The 22,208-nt window shown below is 35.8% G+C and overlaps 1 protein-coding gene across 8 annotated transcripts in view; it reads right to left on the bottom strand.

Moving 5' to 3' along the window:
• Nucleotides 1–11,298: 11,298 nt before the first annotated feature.
• Nucleotides 11,299–22,208, bottom strand: part of Ih (hyperpolarization activated cyclic nucleotide gated potassium channel Ih) — a 158,791-nt gene continuing 147,881 nt past the window's right edge. For 6 of the 8 annotated variants that reach the window (XM_076688440.1, XM_076688443.1, XM_076688444.1 and 3 more), the window contains 6 exons: nucleotides 21,365–21,583; nucleotides 20,903–21,049; nucleotides 20,721–20,838; nucleotides 19,610–19,898; nucleotides 18,039–18,174; nucleotides 11,299–17,313 (listed from right to left, as the gene is read on the bottom strand). In XM_076688440.1, coding sequence (XP_076544555.1) covers nucleotides 17,167–17,313; nucleotides 18,039–18,174; nucleotides 19,610–19,898; nucleotides 20,721–20,838; nucleotides 20,903–21,049; nucleotides 21,365–21,583 — 1,056 coding nt within the window. In that variant the 3' untranslated portion in view covers nucleotides 11,299–17,166. The remainder of the gene's footprint in view (nucleotides 17,314–18,038; nucleotides 18,175–19,609; nucleotides 19,899–20,720; nucleotides 20,839–20,902; nucleotides 21,050–21,364; nucleotides 21,584–22,208) is intronic. The other 2 variants (XM_076688442.1, XM_076688445.1) reach the window with 1 other exon arrangement.

The following is a 22,208-nucleotide window of genomic DNA, read 5'->3' as shown; positions in this document are numbered from 1 at the left end:
AACCTACCTCGTACTATTCTGTTTCTTGATCTTCTTGGTTATGACTGTACCTACCCCTGCTGACCTGACGTTCAGTCGTCGGTGCTGGGCGGGTTGCAGGTTTCAGGCGCTTTTTACACGAATTTTTAAACGTTAATTACGGGAAACAAAGCTGCAAACGCTATTTCGTTATTCTTGATTTTCGTCTTATTTTGATCCCTAGAATCACCCCTTCAAATTTTGCCCACCTGTTGTCGAACACCCTGTATAAGGTCCCAGAGTCCTCCTTTGGCGCAAGTGTCGGTCGTCGTGGGGTTTTAGTCAGTAAGAATCTGACACTCCCCCACTGCCCTCCCCCAGGGGACGGTGGGGGGTCTTATGCAAGATTTCCCCACGTTAAAAAAAAAAAAAAAAAATATTCGTGGTCACTGATTTGCGTATACATAGGTAGCCGGCTGCGGTGTTGGTGAGCTGGAACGTTGCAGCCAATCCGGCATCGTTGTCAGCCGTTTCATCTAGAGCGAGGTAAGTCCTAGTCAGTCTTATCGCGACTGCCGAGGCGTGCGGATCTACCAGTCAAACAAACACGTACGTTTAAATTATTTTCTGAGTTTATTTAATTTACTTCATTTACACCCTTAGTGCATTGAATAGGGTCATAAAGGGAGATGAAATTTATGATTTTATCTCTCCTTATAGGCCTCAAACCACCCTTCATAATTGTTTAGTATTCTATCCTTCTTTATAGGCCAAGGCCCTCCCTTCCCAGATATTTATTATTTGATCCCTTTGTATGTGTCTCATAAGGAACAACCCAGTATTCCTGTACTCTCATATCCCTTATAGTCCTGCATCATCTACATCTTTGTATCACTTACATCCTTTGCATCTCTTGAGTATTCCTTACATCCGTTGCATCTCTTGAGTTTCCTTTACATCCTTTGCATCTTTTTAGCATCCCTTATACCCCTTGCATCTTCTGAGTATCCCCGACAAAATTTGCATATTTCTAGCACCTCTTACATATTTCGTACATCCATTGCATCCCTTGCGTGTCCCTTGCATAATTTCCGTATTCCTTGCATGCCTTGCGTATCCCTTACATCCCTGCGACCCTAACATCTCTGCATTCCTTACAACCCTGCATCCCTTACATCTCGGCCTCCCCTACATTCCTGCTTCCTTTATATCCACATCTTTGCATCCTTTACGTCTTTATATTCCTTACATCCCTACATCCCTTACAGCCCACGTCTCCGCATCCTTTATATGCCTGCAACCCATACGTCTCTTACACCCCTTTCTTGTATCTCTTATATCTCTGCATCACAGAGAGAAAAATCGTGCAAAATTTAGTTCCAATTTTCGCCACCAGGGGGCGCTGTTCTTTCGGAAAAAATTTAGTTCAGACTTTGTCCGCCAGGGGGCGCTAAATTTATTCGTGCTTTAGTTCCTTTTTCCGCCGCCAGATGGCGCTGATTTTTCGAGAAAAATATAGTTCAGATTTTGTCCGCCAGAGGGCGCTAAATTTATTCGTGCTTTAGTTCCTTTTTCCGCCGCCAGATGGCGCTGATTTTTTTTCGAGAAAAATTTAGTTCAAATTTTGTCCGCCAGAGGGCGCTAAATTTATTCGTGCTTTAGTTCCTTTTTCCGCCGCCAGATGGCGCTGATTTTTCGAGAAAAATTTAGTTCAGATTTTGTCCGCCAGGGGGCGCTAAATTTATTCGTGCTTTAGTTCCTTTTTCCACCGCCAGGGGTCGCTGCTTTTTTGAGAAAAATTTAGTTAGGGCGCAAAAATTGATGTGAACTTCATTTCAAGGATGTCAGGGATGTCAGGGATGCAGAGATGTAGGGGATGCAAAGATGTAAGGGATGCAGAGATGTAAGGGGTGGAGAGATATAAAGAATTCAGGAATGTCAGTGATACAGGGATGTAGGGGATGCAAAGATATAAGGGATGCAGAGATGTAAGGGGTACAGAGATATAAAGAATTCAGGGATGTAAGAGATGCAGTGATGTAAAGTATGCAAAAATGTAAAGGATGCTGAGATGTAAGGGGTGCAGAGATATAAAGAATTCAGGGATGTAAGGGATGGAGAGATGTAAGGATTACGGAGGTATAAGCAATTGCAGCGATAAGAGGTGCAGAAATATAAGGGATTCACAGATGTTATACGGAATACACTTATTTAGGGTATTTATGAAAAAGGTAAGAAAATAAATAACTGTCAATGGAGGCCTTGATCCATGAAAAGGAACGGGATAATAAGTAACTGGGAAGGGTGGTCCCCACGACGCCCATAAAGGGGAATAAAATAATAAATGATTAGGTAACGTGGGTCTTGGCCCATGAAGAAAGATAAAATAATAACTGAAAAGTGTGGGCTTTGACTCATAAAGAGGAATAAAATAATAAATAATTGGAAACGTGAGCCCGGATCCATAGGGGAGGATAAAATAATAAATAAAAGGGGTAGTCGGCCGAGACCCAGAAGAGAGATAAAATTGTAAATTTCATTCCACTTTGATGAGCTTATTTAATATGCGAAGATAATAAATAAAATAAATAATAAATTTCGAAAATAAATTAGAAATACTTATTTGTTTGGCAGGTTGACCCGCATCCCTTGGTGGTCGGTATAATACTGAGGAAGTTGCACCTCGTTCTAGGACAAATTTCTCATATTGAGAAGTAATTACTGTGTTTTAATTTAAGTTTGATTTCCATGTATACTATGTTTATAATTTATTAATGATGAATTAGTTATTGAATGTTGTATATATAAATAACTGAGAAAAGAAGTTAAGTGCATTAAATAAATAAAATAAGAGGAGAACTTAAATCAATTAAATAAATAACTGAGGAAAGAAATTACGTACATTTAATAAATAACTCAAAACGGAAGTTGTCAAAATTAAATAAATAACTAATAAAGGAAATTGGGTAAATTAAATAATAACTCAGTTGCTTTTTTAACATGATTTACTTCCCAAGGCGCATGAAGTGAATACAAGTTTGTCTTACAATTACTTTAATAACGTTTCGGTCTTGTACTAGTTTTTAATTAATCTATAAAAAATAGAGTCAGAGGGAATTAAAGTTGTCTTTTCAGTAGCTGTGCGACGTGCGGTAAAAGAAGGACTGGTAAAACAGGCACAATTGTCATACCGGCTGTGTTCCTTACAGGTAGATTGATGTAGATCTAACTGCGCCTGGGGGTGTCTAGGACCCCAAAATCATGACTCCTCAGTCTTCCTGTATCTGTTGTCACTATAAATGATAAAGATATATGTACTACAAGTGACAGATGTCGCTGAGATTTACTTTCACTCGGCGAATATAACCAACAATCGTTTATGACATCATAACTTACCGGCAGATACGTTACAACATTTATTTTCAATTGCTATTTGTTAATAAATTGTTATTAATATATCTGACCATTGAATCTTATAAAACAAATCAGGAGCAATGTTTTGGTGCCATAATATCTTTGTTCTATTTGGAAGATTACAAATTTCTGCTTCTTTATTTGCTAATACCTCATTAAATATAATGTTTGCTATTGGAGCAATTTTAGATTCCAAGGGAACAAATGGGGAGCAATATTTTAAGATATAAATTGTTAAAAAATATTAATATTCCGCGCCAATTTTACTTCGATGATTTCTCGTCGGTAATTTGGACAAATCAGTCGGTAAGTTATCGTGTAGTTTCCGCCGTTTTCGAACAGATGGCGCAAAAGTCGAATTCTTGATCAAATTACCGATCGTTGATTCTAAAAAATATTTAATTCTACAACATGTATGCATCAGAACATTTAGAACCCTTGCTAGATGAAGACTTCATAACTAAGCCTTTGATTACCTTACCCCATTTCATGGAGAGCTAATCTGTGTCTCAATCTTATTTATAAACAAGAGTGTGAAATCAAACTGAATTTAATTAACTCATTGCCGAAATTTGTTTATTAGTTAGTAGTTACAAATTTTTGTACAGAATGTGAGCACTTAAAATGCGTGTAAAGATGTTCCGTATATTGTACAATTACTTCGGTAGAAATGATACCCTTCGATAATAATTGAAAACACAAGTCTTAAATATTTGTGATACTAGAAGCTTGCTTCGTTCCTCGCGAGACGTATAACAGTAGTCAAGCTAATTATCATACATTTTTGGTACAAATTTAAAGTTAACGTAAACCATTGAACAGCTAATCAGTTTAAATGAAGAGAAACGAATGATATATTTCTATCATAAGTAAATCATAAACTAAAAGACAGATGGTAAATTCGTACCGTCAAATTATAATAAACAATCAGAACGATAAATAAAGAATTCTGTAACACGATAATTGGATGATTAGAGTATAGATGAAAGTACGCAGACAATTGCAAGAGTATTCATAGAATTTCTCTCTTTTGATTAAACGTTGTTGCAAAACTCACTAACGCCACAGGTAGAAAAGTCGCATCCATTTGATGAAATAATAATCGTTGAAGAAGGTGTAAATGATATGAGATGATAAATAAAGAGAAAAAGAAATGAAATAACCATAAGAAGAAGCAAACGAGTAACTTTGGGATAAAGTTTCGAATATTCTCCGCGGTTGATCGACATGAAATTTGGAGGGGTTGGGGGAGGGGGTTAGAGGACCCCAGATATAAAAAGATATCTTCATCAGCCTTTTGATTAATGAGATATGAATTAAAAGTTTTCAGTATAATACATAGAACTTTGCCTATATAAGGTGCCCCTCTCAAAATTTCTACTACGTAACATAACCTAACCTGAAACCCTCGATGTAAATCAAATGAGCTTAACTTTACTTTGGTGGACGCAAACTTGTGACTATTTATTATATATTCTGATAGTATTTAACTAACAGGACCCGAAAATATTAGTTTTAAGCTCAGGGATCTACTAGAGCAAAAGTTATGCGCATACAAATGCGCTGATTGGACGAATTATGGGTAGAAATCAATATGGCGTCAAAGTAACTTAACATATGCTAAAAACGCTCAACTTTAGATCGGCATAACTTTTGAATCCGTGAATCCATGAGCTCGAAACTGGTATCTTTGGATTCTACTCTTCAAATACTATTAGACTGTCAAAATAAAAATTAACAATTTTGTGTTCAACCTACATCGCTATACAGGGTGTTCGACAACAGGTGGGCAAAATTTTAAGGGGTGATTCTAGGGATCAAAATAAGTCGAAAATCAAGAATAACGAAATAGCATTTGCAGCTTTGTTTTCCAGTAATTAACGTTTAAAAATTCGAGTAAAAAGCGCCTGAAAACTGCAACCCGGCCAGCACCGACGACTGAATGTCAGGTCAGCAGGGGTAGGTACAGTCATAACCAAGAAGATCAAGAAACAGAATAGTACGAGGTAGGTTTCTACTATTCAACGATTCTTGGTTATGACTGTACCTTCCCCTGCTGACCTGACGTTCAGTCGTCGGTGCTGGGCGGGTTGCAGGTTTCAGGCGCTTTTTACTCGAATTTTTAAACGTTAATTACTGGAAAACAAAGCCGCAAATGCTATTTCGTTATTCTTGATTTTCGTCTTATTAAAATTTTGCCCACCAGTAGTCGAACACCTTGTATGTACTGTCAATGGCTATATGACACTTGACGATTGTATTATTTATGCCTCTAAGGCAAAATTCTATGTATTATGCCCAAAGTTTTTAATTAATATCTCGAAAACTAATATACCGATGAAGATATCGTTTTATATTTGGAATCATCTATCCCCTCCCCCTGCCTCTCCAAATTTCATGATAGATCGGCCACAGGGAACATTCGAAACTACAGCTTAACTTTGGATTACTTGGAAGTGTATCTTAAACATAAACAATGATATATTTTAAAATATTATAATTATTCTCTGTTCGAGAAGGAAAAACACTTCGACTAAATTATGTCAACGTGTTAACGATAGATTAACAAGAAATTACAGGCGCAAATTATTCATCAATCGTTTCTGACCTATTCGATGCTGGCTCGAAAGGAACAATTCGTAGAGACGTGTGTGGTCTAGAAACTAAATGGACGGGCGAAGTCGAATATTGCCAACGATGTTTTTATGTGCACGATAATGATAATCGTTTTTTTTTTTTCTCTCGTCCCCTAATAATTCAATTCTTAATATCTAGATACATTTAATAATATATTCTCACTTTTCATCATCGATCTCTTATACGTTTCTTTTTTATTCTTTTTCCAATTTTTTTTTTTCTTTTAATGTCTTTTTATTTTACTGTGCTTCCGAGAGATTTCATGTACACTGTTGTTTGCTGTTGTTCACTTTTCCTGTTCGCTGTTGAGTGCGTGTGTATGAGTACGTGTATTTATTTCGATTCGTTTGGTTGCTTTTTTATTTTTTAATTTAATTAATCGTTTGGCTGGTTGCATCTTGTTCTTCTTCTTCTTCCTCTTCTTCCTCTTTTCTTTTAAACATTGTACATTTAAATGTATAAAATATACAAGGAGCAAAGTTCACAGGTACATTTTATACAATTACACGATTTTCTTATATAATCTTGTGTATGTATAATTAAACGTTTCTTCTCATTCGCTATCTAATTTATTTATATTTGATGTGTGCATCGATTGTTTGGCTCGTATGTTCATTTATTTCTCTTGCTTGTTTATGTCTGTTCTTTTGTATCGCATAATGACATTATAATTATGTACCTTATTTATTACTTATTTTATATATATATATATAGATCCTTCCTCGTTTCGTACTTCAATGTACAATATGTAACGTTTTATTTAATTTAATTTAATTAATTAATTTAATTTTTTTTTTTTTGTTTGCTAAGGCATTCGTTATGGCAAGTATATTTTAAAGGTGCTGATGTCTAAACGCGCGTGAATACTTAGTTTGTTTTTTTACCATTTTCATACAGTTTATAAAAGTATATTGGCCAGTTACGTAACTTCTAATTAGCCGGCTACGTGTCGAATCACTTAAAAGATTAATTCGCTCGTTAGAAAAAGAACTAATCTGCATCATTGTGTTTCTTTTTTTTTTTTTATTTCATTTGTTGCTGTTGTTTTTTTTCTGTTTGGGATTGTGTTGCTTTCACACTATATCACTCTCATTCTATTTGTGTCTTTCGCGTTAAATTCGATTGGAATTTTAAAGTCCATTATCATTCATCGATTTGATTTCCTATATGTTGCATGCATGGTTATCAGGTGATTTTATTAACTGTTCGGTGAAATGTGTGAATTGGAAACAAGAATAGAAAACTGTCTGAAGAAGTACACATGAATTTTCTTTTCAATCTTTTCAACACGTTTGCTATTAGACCGCTATTTTTTAAAACAAGTTGACTATTATTGGTAACCCATGTTATAAATTTAATAACATAAATTTTTAATTAAAAGTAGAAAATTGGAAACACTGGTAATTCAAAATAGAAAATTAAGAAGTTGATTGAAATTATCGAAGTGCTAGTCAACTTGTTAATAAAATACAGAATAAAATTTCATAATTCAGTTTCTAGATTTAATTGGCCTAATATCTGGACCCCAGAGTGTATTAAGTCCCCTTTTTTGAAAAAATGACATTTTATGTTTCTTGTATCAAATTTTTCACTCTTCCTAATGGTAAAAATTATTTTGTTCTAAATCGTTTAGTTTTTAATATAATAGCTCAAAAATAATATTAAATCCATATCTTGCTTCGAGCCAATCTAAAGGGCACTTAATAATAGTTTACAAAAAATTTCAGAACCAAGCAATTTGAAGTCCAGTGTTTGGTTAAAATAATTTTGGATGTAATGCCTGCTTCAAAAGATATATGATATTAAGTCACACAAGAGGAAATAAAAAATTGGTCAAGACATGTTGATATTAAGTCACTGAAATAAGTCCATCATCAAAGCCAGATAGTATCGAGTCCAATTTATTTTTTATTTCAAAAACCAACAATGTCCGGTACACAATTTCACTTTTCAACAATAAAACGATACATTCTTTATCTGCGTTAAAAAAATTACGTACGTGTCTCTAATGGTTTCAAAATTATAAGGCTTTTGCACCTTTGATTTCCTCTCCTCTGAAGTTTAAAAAGTGTGACCTAATCTGGAGTCCAGATATGAATTACCCCTTTCAAATTTTAATTACCATTAAATAAATAATGTGTTACATATAGCAAACGTGTTTTACCTCTTCCTTTCACTTGCAGAACTTTCATTATCATCCCTCTATACGTATGTGTTATGTGTAAGTGTGTATACCAAGCTGCAGAATGATTTCGATAAAACCCCTCATCTGTCCGATTTACACACGTTTCCAGCAATCTATACTTGTTTTAGAGCTGGCCTGAACAAACTGCATCATCGTCATTTGTACGCGCACGCATATATTAAACTGTACACCTGCGATCAACTCAGGCTTCTCCGGAAAAAATTGTGATGCCTTGGAATCTCGCCTTTCCCCTTAGGCGTCCGCGAGGAGAATGACGATGGAGGGGAGAGAATCCTATATGTATAGGTCTGTGACCCCCCACCACTTGCGTACGAACATTTACGCGGGAGAATTTGAATTGATATTCATATTTCTCAGTAATATACTTAATTTTGTAATATTTAATAAATCAAAATTATATTATTTTGTTTCTAAATTACTATTAATATTAATATCGTTAAAATTAAGGTTTTGAGAACTTCTGCTTCCTTTATATCACTATTTTCTCGGAGAAACTTGATCTGATCGCGAGTGTACAAGTGTTAACACGAGTTAGGCGAGCACACGTGTAGCAGAATTATCGCAACAGAATCTTCTAGCCAGTTGCTTGACTAGATCACTTTGCGAGCAATGGTGTAGCGGTTAATCAAGATTAGGTAAATGTTAGATTGTTGCATACGAAATGGTAGATTTATTTATAATGCGTGGAAAACTAATATTTCTTGGGGCTTTGATTTATTTCAAATTTTCTATCATATTTTACTCAAATATTCGTTAGCTATATTCTCTCTAAATTTTTTAATAAATTAATATCAGAATTTATCATAGAATGATTCGTAAGAAAGCAACACATGATTTTCGTTCTGATCGATTGTTCGTTGCAATTCACAAACAACCATTTTGTATTAAGAATATCAACAAAAGATTTATGTAGACATTTTCAGCAAGCATTAAGCTGTTAATTATTATAAGATAATTGTTATTTCGCGATACTTTTATGTCATGAAATTATAATTAATTTTGAAGTTTCCAAATCAGCCATTTGATATGCAACAACCCAAGAGTTTAGGAAACTCTCTAGTCGCTGTTCATTTCTGATTGTTACCCTAATTTTTATTCTGTAATATTGCCAGAGATTCATGCAATGGATCAATAATCAACAAGCTCAGACGAGAATAAATTGCAAAAAAATTAGGTAATAAATCATCATGAAAGTGCGACTGGAGAGTCAATATAATAATAGAATTTCAGTGTGAACATTTCGGGAGATACGATATGAGTCATTAGTCTTATTGACGAACTAAAATCTTTGTCTTTAATGTACTACACCATTGGGCCTTCATCGGACGACGGATTTACAATGTAACGAAAGTACATGCTCAAATGATCGTTAACATCGCTTTTCGTATTTCACTTTCTCTTAAACGAGATACTGTATTCTACCCGGAACTATAGAGGAATTTCTCGATCGATTTTTAATCCTTTCGCGCACTCGATCGTCCCCAGATAATTTCACCTTTCTATCAATATATCGTGTCAGAAGAAGGTAGCTAAAAGAAAAAAAGTAACAGTTTCGAGGAGAAAGGAATTGACTCGTTGGTCGAGCGCGAAAAGTTAAACACCGATACGAAACTCGTTATTCGTCATTTTCTTTCCTCTCATTTTCAATCTCTCATTCCATATTTAATTTCGCGATTACAATGATTATAGTGCGCCTCGAGCAAGCACCTATGAGCTGTATAATTTTTTTCTTGTTTTGCGTTTGTTTAAATCCGCCACTACGCATTTTGCTGTGTTTCTTTCTTTTCGGCTGCGCGCTTTCACTCCCCCATCCGTATACTTTAATCCCGGTGTACAATTAACCGGCGTTTCACTGTCACGAAACGCTTTTGTAAGAAACTTAGCGAACGAACGAACGATGTCTAATAGAAAAAACGTCAAGAGATTCGTACCAGCGCTTTTGCAAATAGCATACATACAGATTCATACGATAAGCGCGACGCGACCCACGATGCACGCTTATGGTGTGAATATTGTAGAAAACTCTTTTCGTAGAAAATTGACGCTAGGGTAATGTTACTTCCTCTCAAATCATTTTCTCCCGCTCGAGTATTTTATTTATCTCATCACTCACACTCTCACGCACACTCATCACATTCTTCTTTTTTATTTTTTTATTTATTTTTTCTTTTTTTATTTCTTTCTTTACAAGGCGCTACTACGCAGGTTTCTCGCGCGACGAGGATGACCCTCTACATGGTGTCACACTACTGGATCTCCTCAGAGGCTAACGATTAAATCAAACTAAGCGATCGTTTCGTAACTGAACATTCGGTAATCTTACTTGAACGTCTGTCAAGTCGATTCCAATCTTTACACACGGTTTTGCTCGGATGACGCATATGGTGCGTCGTCCATTGAATTACAAGAGGTGACGCATACGGTGCGTAATCCATTGAATTACAAGGAATGACGCATACGGTGTGTCATGTATTGAATTACAAGGAATGGCGCATACGGTGTGTCATGTATTGAATTACAAGGAATGACGCATACGGTGCGTCGCCCATTGCATTACAAGAGATGACGCATATGGTGCGTCGTCTATTGAATTACAAGGAATGACGCATATAGTGCGTCATCTATTGAATTACAAGGAATGACGCATACGGTGCGTCGCCCATTGCATTACAAGAGATGACGCATATGGTGCGTCGTGTATTGCATTACAAGAGATGACGCATACGGTGCGTCGCCTATTGAATTACAGGGGATGACGCATATGGTGCGTCATCTTTTGAATTACAAGGAATGACGCATACGGTGCGTCGCCCATTGCATTAGAAGAGAGGACGCATATGGTGCGTCATCTATTAAATTACAAGGAATGACGCATACGATGCGTCGCCTATTGAATTACAAAGAATGACGCATACGGTGCGTCGCCTATTGAATTACAAGGGACGACGCACAAGGTGCGTCCTCGGCATTGGATCGCGAAAAAGGGGAAGAACGTTGTGAGATTCAGTCGCTAAGCTAACAGGCTCATCCTCTACGTAGTCTACAAGGCAATCGACGTGTCGGTATCAGCGGTGACGATCATATTTTTTTTTTTTTTTTTTTTTCTTTAATATCTTCGAGTTCGTTGTTTCGATCACGTGCGTGGCTTACGAACGATAGAACAGGTAGAAAAATCAAATTCGATCACGCTCGGGGATCGTGCGAGCGATTGGATCTATCGTCGACTTAGGTTCTAGAAGAGACACCGATTTTTTTTTTTTGTTAAATTTTTGTGTTTTTTTTTTGTTTGTACAACGCCAGTCTTGCGTCACCCTGTAGAGATCACCGAGAAACGCTTTGTCAGTGTTTTACTGTCTAACGAAGCTTAGCATTCTACTTGGCATTGGACAGTCGCATGTTTCATTATCGATCGTTTTTTATTTTTTATTTTATTTTATTTTCTTTTTTCTTTTTTTCGCTTAATTACGCGTTCGATCCTTGAAACCGGAAACGGAAGTGTTTTTAGTTAGGTGTGCGGTGCTCTACACTGTGTCATCGCTACTTTTGTTCAGCTCGACTACGCTGCACTCGCGACTTGACGGATCTCGATAGGAATTCTTAGGTGGGAATCATCGAGGTGAATTGCGAGACTTTTTTGGCTTTCGTCTGGGCGGGGAAGTGTCTTCGAGAAACTGTGGTACATTGTCTGGTGATGGACCTTTGGTATTTGAAAATCTTCATAGACTTATGAGAAATAATATTCGAATGTTTGAAATGGACATTTGTTTATTTAAAGAATTAAATTTAAGCATTCATTTCATAGCCAATGTGCCTATGTTTAGATTATTTTTATCTAATCAAGGGATTAGTTAGAATTTGGATTATTTATAAATCCTTCAGAAATCAAGGTATAGTTGAAATTTGAAACAGGACAGAAATGCAAATTACTGCGAAATATGCAAGATTTTTGAAATCTTGAAACATTCAAATCTTTGAATAGCATGGAAAGTGATAGAAATGTACAATGATGCTGAAGTACTTCCTGTGCGAGTAAAAAGTTGTAATAATTGCTTTCTTGAGACAGTAGAACTTCTATATCAAAGATTTGAACGTTTCAACATTTCAAAAAGCAAAACAGATAGCAAAAGTTAATAATAATTTACACTGAATCTAAAATCTGGTTTCCCTGGGCAAAATCTTAATTTTCACAATATTAATATTAAAAGCAATTTTAATATAAAATTTAACGTACTATCCATCATCAGACGTGTCCAGACGGTGCTTTCAGAAAGACGGGAAAATTATTTAACCGTACAGCGAAAAATCTCGCCGGGAACGAATTCTTATAGTCGCTCGAAACGAAACGTCTGATATGTAAGATCCGAGATACACATTTTATGGCGCTACAGTCTTTTTTTGTGTATGTAATAGAGTAACGTATGCAGTTAATTACCCATATATAATGATTAACCTTTTTCCTAAAAGCGTAAGAAATATAATATAATGCATTTCTCCACCCTCGGATGGCGGACCATGGAGAGAGCCACAATTGTAATTTAATTCTGTACTTCTAAATTAAAACTATCCCTTTGAAAATTATTTTTCTAATACATAAAACTCTTTTATTTATAAATTATACATTTTTAAGTTAACATCCCCTTTCTGGTCATGATTGACCCAGATTTTACTGTTCAAGGGCTAAATAATAAAATATAATTAATTCTTTTTCTTAGCCTGAATAAAATTATACCATTATATTATATTTCCTACTTTTTTAGAAAAAGAGTCAATAATTGTACAGAGGTCAATAACTGTATACATTAATCTATATTTGATTTGAAATATTCTGCCTCTAGATTCTAGAGTCTAGAACGTCGTTCAATATCGTGTTTCGTCCATCTGTAACCGCGAACGATCATCTCGCAATTCATCGTTATTTAGTTTAGAAAACTGAACGATCTGTGAAGAGTAGACTCTCGTTATATTGCCGTCGACGGGGCTGTTGAATGGAGAATTTGTCAAGCTCCCAGGTTCTCATTTTAAGAAGAAGAAAAAATAGAAATGATTTCTTCATTTTCATAGACTATGATGGTGGAAAGGTAACACTATACTTTAAATCACGTGGCAATATAACGAGAGTCTCCTGTATTACTATCCCCCCCGTTATTTTAATTGAACATCGTCACCATCATCCCCGCTATTACAGGCAAAAATTTACATACCATTTCCGATTTCCGGACCCCCTGATCGTGTTCACCTCTTTTATTTGTTTTTTTTTTTTCATTTTATTTATTTCCTTAATTACATCTCACTCTGTTTGCATTAATAGCAATATAACGTGCATCTCGAACGTTCGCACGATAATTTTTTTGGGGTTTTCTCACTTTTTTCTTTTAAACACGATTTTTCTTCCCTGTCGCTGTGCTCGTCCATAATAATAATCCTAATGTTTTATTTTTATTCCTTTTTCTTTTTTCTCTCTTCCCTCTTCATATCCATCGTCAATGCTACACCCTCTTTTTGCAGCCACTATTACTCTGCACTATTTATTTCTTTTTTTCTCATTTTTCTTTTTAACACGTTAGTAGCATCTCTCGTGAACATTATAGCAGACAGTGATTACATAGTTGTCTATCGTTTTAGCAGTGATAGCAAAGAGTACACAACATCCTTCTCTCTTTCTCTCGTTTCTTCCTAATTAATATCGCCACTAATCTTTCCCCACCCTCGTTCATATTCTAGTAACAATAATTCCAATTCCCATTTTTCAATCTCCTCGTCATCCCTCGTTCTTTTCCTTTTTTTTTTTTTTTCATTTTTTAATTCTTCATTTGTATAATTAGTTACGCGTACGCCTTAGGCCCGAACCTCGCTGGCAGATTAGTCCTAGACCGATCTTAATTTATTTTATTTTATTTTATCTCTTTATATCTCTTGTGTGTATAGATTAATCTATAAAAACGTCGGTGTCATGCGGTCTACGAGTATTCTACCACTTTGTAGGATGCTTATCACCCACTGTACGCGAATCATCCTTCTTCATCTTCTATTACAATATAATTCATTATTATAATTAGTATTATCGTATATGTATATTTATATGTATATATATATATAATATATTCAGGATGACGTGAGGGGTTGTAAAATAATGACAGAAAACTATCTCTCTCTTACATGAAAAATAGGTACTTCTGTTTTCCTCGCACGTGTGTAGGTGTATATGTTTACACCTGCATATGGTTACACAGGTGTACATGTATATGTATGAAACGCATGTATAATATTCCTAGATTCTTCTTAATTATTTATATATGTATATATGTACATGTATGCATATAATCACATATGCATGAAATGTGTTACAACGTTCAACTAGGAAACGAATGGCACGTTTCTTTCACCTGCACTGTGTTCTTCTTTGTGTGTGTATGTGTGTGTGTGTGTGTCGTCAGTGAATTGTGTGTGTACGCGTGTACGTCGAAGTATTTAACATAAACGTGTCAAAGTAACGAGCAACTTTGTTGGTATCATAAATTAGACTCCTATAAAATTTAATTGATTAAAGAAGAGTATTATCGTTAACAGATTACGATCTAGGCTCGATCGAGTAGCGTCTGTAACATGGGCTTTCGAATTTTATTTATTTATTTATTGCTTAGAATTCTTTATAATTTGTTCAGGGTATTTAAACATGGTAACATAATTACTATTATGGTATTTTTATTGTAATATCGAGTGAAGAAGACTTAACAGTTTCCTTTTCAAATTATTCACCCCAAGTTTAAAAGAAACTTAATTTATTTATTGCTATATTATTGTAAGAGTTCTACCATTAAAACTGATCGTGAGCAATGGAATTTCAGATATAACAATGTTACAGAATAATCTATTTCTAGAATTTTGAAGTAAACGCTTGACACTTTGATAATTGAAATAGAATATAAATGTAATATTTATATTGGAGAATTGTAAAAATGTAAATTCAAAAGCCCTTGATCCAGAAAGTCTTTCCTCAGAACCGAGTATCTCTCCTCTCAGTATTAATATAATAATATCAGATAAATTCAACAGTCGCGTTAAACTTTCAAAGGATAACACCATTAAAACGTATCAACAGCTACAGAGAAATAATACAGTAAGTGGAACAAATGTAAAGTCGTTCAACCTGGATTATCATTAATCTATCTACGGGTGAAAATATACGTCGGATTGGAATTGATTTAAAATCAGCATTTTCATCAGGTAAAGTCGGGTAAGAATGTCCGTAAGTATCGGTGTTATTTTGTCGGTGTTTATAACCCTTCCTCGCATACAGTTAAAACGTTATTATTTAATAATATCTTGCAACACGGTATTGACCACTATGCATACTTTTTATATGTATATATACGTATATATAATATGTGTTGTCTCTTCTCATTTACGTCTTACTTCCTTTAATCTGCCTAGCTTTTATGCGGTAGTGGATGTAGTAATCATTGCAATGATAATTGGTAACAATAATAATAATTTATTACATAATATTTATAGCTTCTTCTTTACTCTTCTTCAGTTTATTTCTCTTCTTCTTTCATTATAGTACATCGCGTCTATTAGCCTGAATAAAAAGATACAGCTCTTCGCGTTTTCACTTAATATCTCTCTCTTCATTGACGTGTTTAATTAATTTTTATTCTTCTTTCCTTTCTCTGCTCCTTAATTACGACAGCCCAAAGATCACTCAACAAGTTAACACGGTCTTTGGGCGGTTCGATTAGACTTCTTTTTTATAATTATTAATTTTCCATTTGTAGAATGACCTAAACCAACCCCCTCGTTTCTGTACCCTCTCCCCGGAAAATTTTGTCTTCTCTTTCAACGTTGAATCTTCTTCCTTCATTTTTTTTTTTTTTTAATTTCAGGACGGTCTTCCTAAATTCCGATTATGAAATTTTTGTCGAGCTCGAAATTATATTTATATTTTTCATCCTCTTTATCTTCTTTCATTTCCAGCTTTCAAATTATTCCACGTTTCTTCGATTTTTATCCTTCCTCTTCCTGGTCTCGTTTGTTCACTCGAAGCTAAAGTTAAAACACGTTAACAAACTTATAACCGGAGTATCTCTCGAGTATGTTTCTCTTCTATAACGTTAGTTGTCCTTAGAAAAAGAAAAACAGAACCCTAGTCGCTTGTACGGATCGTAACATTTCCCCCTTCCCTACCCCATAATTTTCATTATCGTCTCCCTAAAAGTGCGAAACGGCTTTGCAAAATCACAGAGAATTACGCATCGCTTTTTTAAATAACACTGTCGTTTAGGACTTCTACCTAGTCCAAGATTGGCTACGTATGCTCTATAAATTTCTAGGCCTGCTCTTCGTCGTCGTTGAGGTCTTCATCCTCTCTCGCTTTCAGCTTCTGTCGAACGTTTCGTAAAAAGATGAAGATCCTCGCGGGCAGGAAACGGCTCCCTGTTCTCCAATCGATGACACAGTCTTTCTTCATTATCCTCTTCGAATCCATCTCACAGTTTAGTCTATTTATAGCAAACTGGTTTAATCAGCGATCAAACACAAACCTGGAACACACGATCCTGAGTCCTTCGTCCTCGTTTCATTCTGCTTTCGTTTCGTTTATTGCTGTCGACGTGTTGAGAAAATAAGCGTCTCGAAAGAAACGGAAATTAATTAATCGAGTTCCCAGCCTGTGCCACCGTTGGAGAACTTTGGATCTCTTCTTGGTCCGCGCGATTTTACGCATAGATCCTGGACAGAACAAGTGCCGTCGGGTTAATATAAGAAGGCGCTAATAAACCGATCGCTAGAAGACTACTGGCATGGCGTATATCTATGTATAAACTGCTTCTAGTATAGCGTCCAGGATCTAGGCTTAAAACGGCCGCCGTTGGTGATCCTAGGTCGACAGGTTCGCGTACTGCCGTCCGTTGGAGCCGTTAGTATCTCTCTGTATGCTAGTATAACGAGTGTCGTCATTGATACGAGTCCTTGTGGAAAGTGTCGCTTTTGTGGAAGATCCTTCGTCCTTCTCTCGACAACTCCTGGCTCGCGAAATTGTTCTCAGACTTTGGTCTGGGTAGCAGGCAAGCTGGTAGGCTCCTCAGTTCCATGCTGTGCACCTGCAATCACATTTATTTATTCATTATTTTCATTTCCAATGAAACTGCTTCTTAAATTTGGAATAGTAGTGCCCTATCATGAAACAAATGAGATTTTGTGGAAAAATGTTTCATAATTAGAAGATTTCAAAAATATAGTTTCTTATTTTGCATATATCTTGCATCAGGGCCGACCCTGAGCCTAGGCAGACTGGGTGGCCGCCTAGGGTCCCCTAAGATCCAGGGCCCCTTATGTTTACTTGAATATTAATCAATGTAAATGCAAATTTAAATTAGTTATACAAGCTCTAATATTAATTTTATAAATTTTATTTGAGGTACTTTTTTTTATGTCGTATGTGAAGGGGCCCTTTTTCGGAGCTCGCCTCGGATCCCCGAAATCTCAGGGCCGGCCCTGATATTTAATAATATAACATTTAGAATATTCAAAGCCTAGGGTAAAGATAGGAGTAATTGAAATTGATAACTTTTGTTAATTAGATAATTTTGAGGGCTGTCTATTTTGAACTTTGAAAGTTCAAAGCTTTCAGATGGAAAAATTTTTATAATAATTAGTAAAATTCATTTGTAAAGAATGTGGTTTGTGGAAAGTATTTGATGGCAATAGTGGGTTGGATTTCTTTAATTATTTGATTTTTGACTGATTTTTATGTGCCCAAATCTAAGTCGCGTCAGAATTATTCTATACTCATTAATTTATATTAATATTCCGGAGAGATACTTACCGATTCCACGCTAGCACTAGCATGCGCAGCTTGCTCAGCGAGCGCATTCACCACGGCATTTATCGTTTTCGACTCGCTGCCGAGATCCTCTTCGCGATGCGCCACCAGGTTCGGATTCTTCCCGATTTTATTCAACCTACAGGGGAGAGCACAATTAAGCGTAGGGAATGTTGCACGGAACACAACCAACGATTATTCACATCGATCGACTTACAAACCGTTTAGCAGTACAGGTATTCCCTAAGTAAATTCATTATCCCGCCGTTCACTTGCAACAGACTTGTTATTATTCGTTCTAATACCACTTGCACCGCTAAAGGTTTCACAATATGAGGCAAACGACTGGGTAAAGGAAAGTCGGTAGCTTTGAAATGCGATTCGCAGAATCACATCCTAAATTTTTCTAATTAATTTTTAAATTTGTATAAAAATAATTATTTAATTTATCTTAAACTAAAATTCTATTTGCAGATATGAATCACATCCTAAATTTTTCTAATTAATTTTTTAATTTGTATAAAAATAATTATTTAATTTATTTTAAACTAAAATTCTATTTGCAGATATTAAACTCGAAAAAAAAAATTGATTTGTCTTTTTCAAACGAATGTGACTCTGCTCGGATGCTGCAGAAACCGAGAATTCAACTGATTTATAAAGTATGTTAAGCAAACTGATCAAATACAACATTACTATGTACGTGAATGTGTCAAGAGTGTAGAAATATTGTCCTGGTGTTTATAGAAATTCTTTCCACTTTCCTCTATCGTTTATAAAAAAAAAAACTTGGAGCTTCGTTCGACGCGTCGCATCTTCAGACAACGCGTGTCGCGAACACATTCATTCGTCGAAACCCTGTCAATGAAACGGTTGGCAGGTTTTCGACAGCAAGTTAGTGCGCTTTTTGTCTTAAATATAACTTTCTCCCCAATGAATTTTTCTTCTCATTTTTATTCCAACGAATAAGATAGAGAGTAATCTTAAAATCGTGTACGAGCCATAAAAGTCTTCTCTTTGTGTGTAATGTAAGAGTGTTATGTAAAACCAAGCACATCGAGTCCAAATCAGCATAGAATACAATACAGAGTAAATTAACACGTTCGTTACCAGGGTCTGAGAAGAAAATCTTGCACCACAGCCCAGGGTGTCTCTTGTTAAAATAAGTTCTTAATTAACGTGGGTCATTTTAGGACTAAAAAATATAATTATTTCTAGACCAAGAATATTCTACATCTATTTTATTGTTTTTAACTCAAGAATATTGTTCATTTTCAAATTTATTGCAATATGGTGCTATAAATTGATGAAGAACACACACTGTATATGTGCGAGGGTGGGCTCGGATACAAGAATCGGGAAGCCGCATATATGCGACAGTGGTAGCGAACGTGTTAATATCGAAGAGATACAATGTTAAAGCGACAATGAAAATATGTTTGGACAACAACAAGAATGGCCGAAAAGTCGAGAAGCCTCGTCGGACAGTACACAATGTTTCAACAAAATCAACATGGAAGTGGGAGTGATGATTGACATCTATTAGCACACCAACTCGATAGAACAAACCTAACCAAAGCTTATACCTCTCGGCGGCAACGCTTTCCATCGTTCTGCGCATTAGCGGATACTGGTCCAACACGGCGTTGAAGTGATCCACCGAGAGGCTGAAGAGATTGCAGTAGGTCTCGGCGCGAACGGACGCCACCCTCCTGGCGTTCGTCAACAGGCAAATCTCGCCGAAATAAGAGCCGTCTGATAGAGAGGTCGCGACCTCACCGTTCGCCATCACGATATCGACGATGCCTTCTTGTATAAAGTACATTTTCGAACCGATCGTGCCTTCCTTGATGATGATGTCACCTGAAAAATCATAATCACTCAGCTGTCTTAGTTGTTTCAATATTTTTTTAGATATTAGAGGATTCATTTTTAAAGAGACAGTGTAAAATTTGATATATGAAAGTAATATGAAGGGTAGAATTAAATTAGAATTGTGAATTTCTTTGTGGTCCACTGTCTTAGGACTCTCTTCATGGTCCGCCAACAAATAGAGACTGATTTGGAAATATATTATAGAAAGTCTGACTTGATTTCATGACATAAAAGTATTGTAAAATATCACCTATGATATATCAAATTAAAGCTTAAAGATTGACGAAAATAACTACATAAAGTTTTCATGAATATCTTTTATAGAAAATGAGTGATCGCTAGTTATAACAAATATATCAGAGTGAAACTGACATATTATTATATATGACATAAAATGATTACCAAATACCACCTCTGATATATCAAATTAAAGCTAAAAGAATAACAAAAATAATGAAATAAAGCTTCCATAAATATCTTCTATAGAAAATGAATGATCATTAATTATAACGAATGATACATCAGAATGAAACTTGCATATTATTCAAGAATGATTTCATGACATAAAAGTATTGCAAAATATCACCTATGACATATCAAATTAAAGCTAAAAGAATAACGAAAATAACTACATCAAGCTTTCATGAATATCTTCTATAGAAACTGAGTGATCATTAATTATAACAAATGATACATCAGAGTGAAACTTGCATATTATTCAAGAATGATTTTATGACATAAAAGTATTGCAAAATAGCATGTATGTTATATAAATTTGAAGCTTAAAGTTTCAAGATGAATAATAAATACCTGGCTGGAAGACTTCGTATCTCAGTTTAGTAACAACGTCAGAGACAAAGTTCGAATCAGCATTGGCGAAGAAGGGTACCGAGGCGACTAACGATCTGCAGTTGTAGTTGATCACGTCCTGTAATGAAATTAGAATGGTTAGAAGGATAGTTCACGATCCATGGTCACTCGTTTCAACGTACCTCTCTTAGTTTCTCCGAGAGCTCTCCAAGAATCAATTCTTCGTCGAAGAATTTACCCTGGTAACGGTGCTCGAAGTACTCCGTGATCCTCTGTCTCATTTCTCGCGGTAACTTCCGGTAGGCCATGTATTCCTCCACTTGTTTCACCTAATTTAAACAAAAATTATTTATTTCTATCCTGGCTGACTTTTGGTATTTTTGATTAATGCTAAAGAAAGATCCAACTTCAACAAAAAAAGAGAAAAAAGAAAAACAAATGGAAAATAAATTTTTTCCTTCAGCAAACAACTTCTCCGATCTCAGAGCCCCATTTCGCAAATTAGGCTAAATGTTGAATGTACACAGAGGGGGCTTCGTTCCGCGTTTCAATCCCAAAGGGGTTAAAGAGAGAATTTAACAAGGCAGAGAAAGGTAAACAAGAGAGAATAAGGCCTCTTGGAGAGTCGGTTGTTCGCTAATTACCTTCTCGCGGTATTGTCTTCTTGAGGAATCGAGAGATTGAATGAGATTCGTGGCGTGTCCAAGGAAAAGTGCATAACAGGTAGCACCGCTGATCATGCTTAACATAGTGAGCCACATGTCGGTCAAGGACTGCGGTGGAAACCTTCCATATCCGATGCAGAGCATGTGCGACATGGCTTTGAAAAGGGACCATGAGTATTGTTCCAACCAGTGTGCGTCCTAAAAAACAATGATAATAAAATATTAAGACCTTTCTGAAGGCTTTACCTTGTATTAAGAGTATGCAAAAGTCTTAGCAATAATTTAATTAACATAAAACATAAGTGGTCCATTAACCCTCGGACGACGGACCATGAAGAGAGCTCCAATTTTTATTCCATATTATGTTCATTTTCTAAATTTTACACTATGAAAAATTACTCTGAAAATTACTCTTTCAAAATTTGAAATTCTTTAATTTTGGATTAATACAGGGTGTTAAAAAATACCCTGAATACATCTACACCGCTGGATAGATCACGAAAAATCGAAGTGAAAAGTTCTGTAGCATTTTTCGATAGGATCAGTAGTTTAGCCACATTTCGTTGTTGAAAATTGAAAAATTGACCAATCAGCGCGCAGCTTGAATGGCAAGACCCGCCTCTCGGCGCATGCGTAAGCGCAACGCTCAGTGGCGCGACTCGTCGACGGCAGAGGATACTAGTCCCCTACTCCGCGGATCTTGCCACTCAAGCTGCGCGCTGATTGGTCAATTTTTCAATTTTCAACAACGAAATGTGGCTAAACTACTGATCCTATCGAAAAATGCTACAGAACTTTTCACTTCGATTTTTCGTGATCTATC

This window comes from Osmia lignaria, chromosome 5, assembly GCF_051020975.1.
Source record: "Osmia lignaria lignaria isolate PbOS001 chromosome 5, iyOsmLign1, whole genome shotgun sequence".
Classification (NCBI taxonomy): domain Eukaryota; kingdom Metazoa; phylum Arthropoda; class Insecta; order Hymenoptera; family Megachilidae; genus Osmia; species Osmia lignaria.
This window is presented reverse-complemented; position numbering and strand designations above follow the sequence as displayed.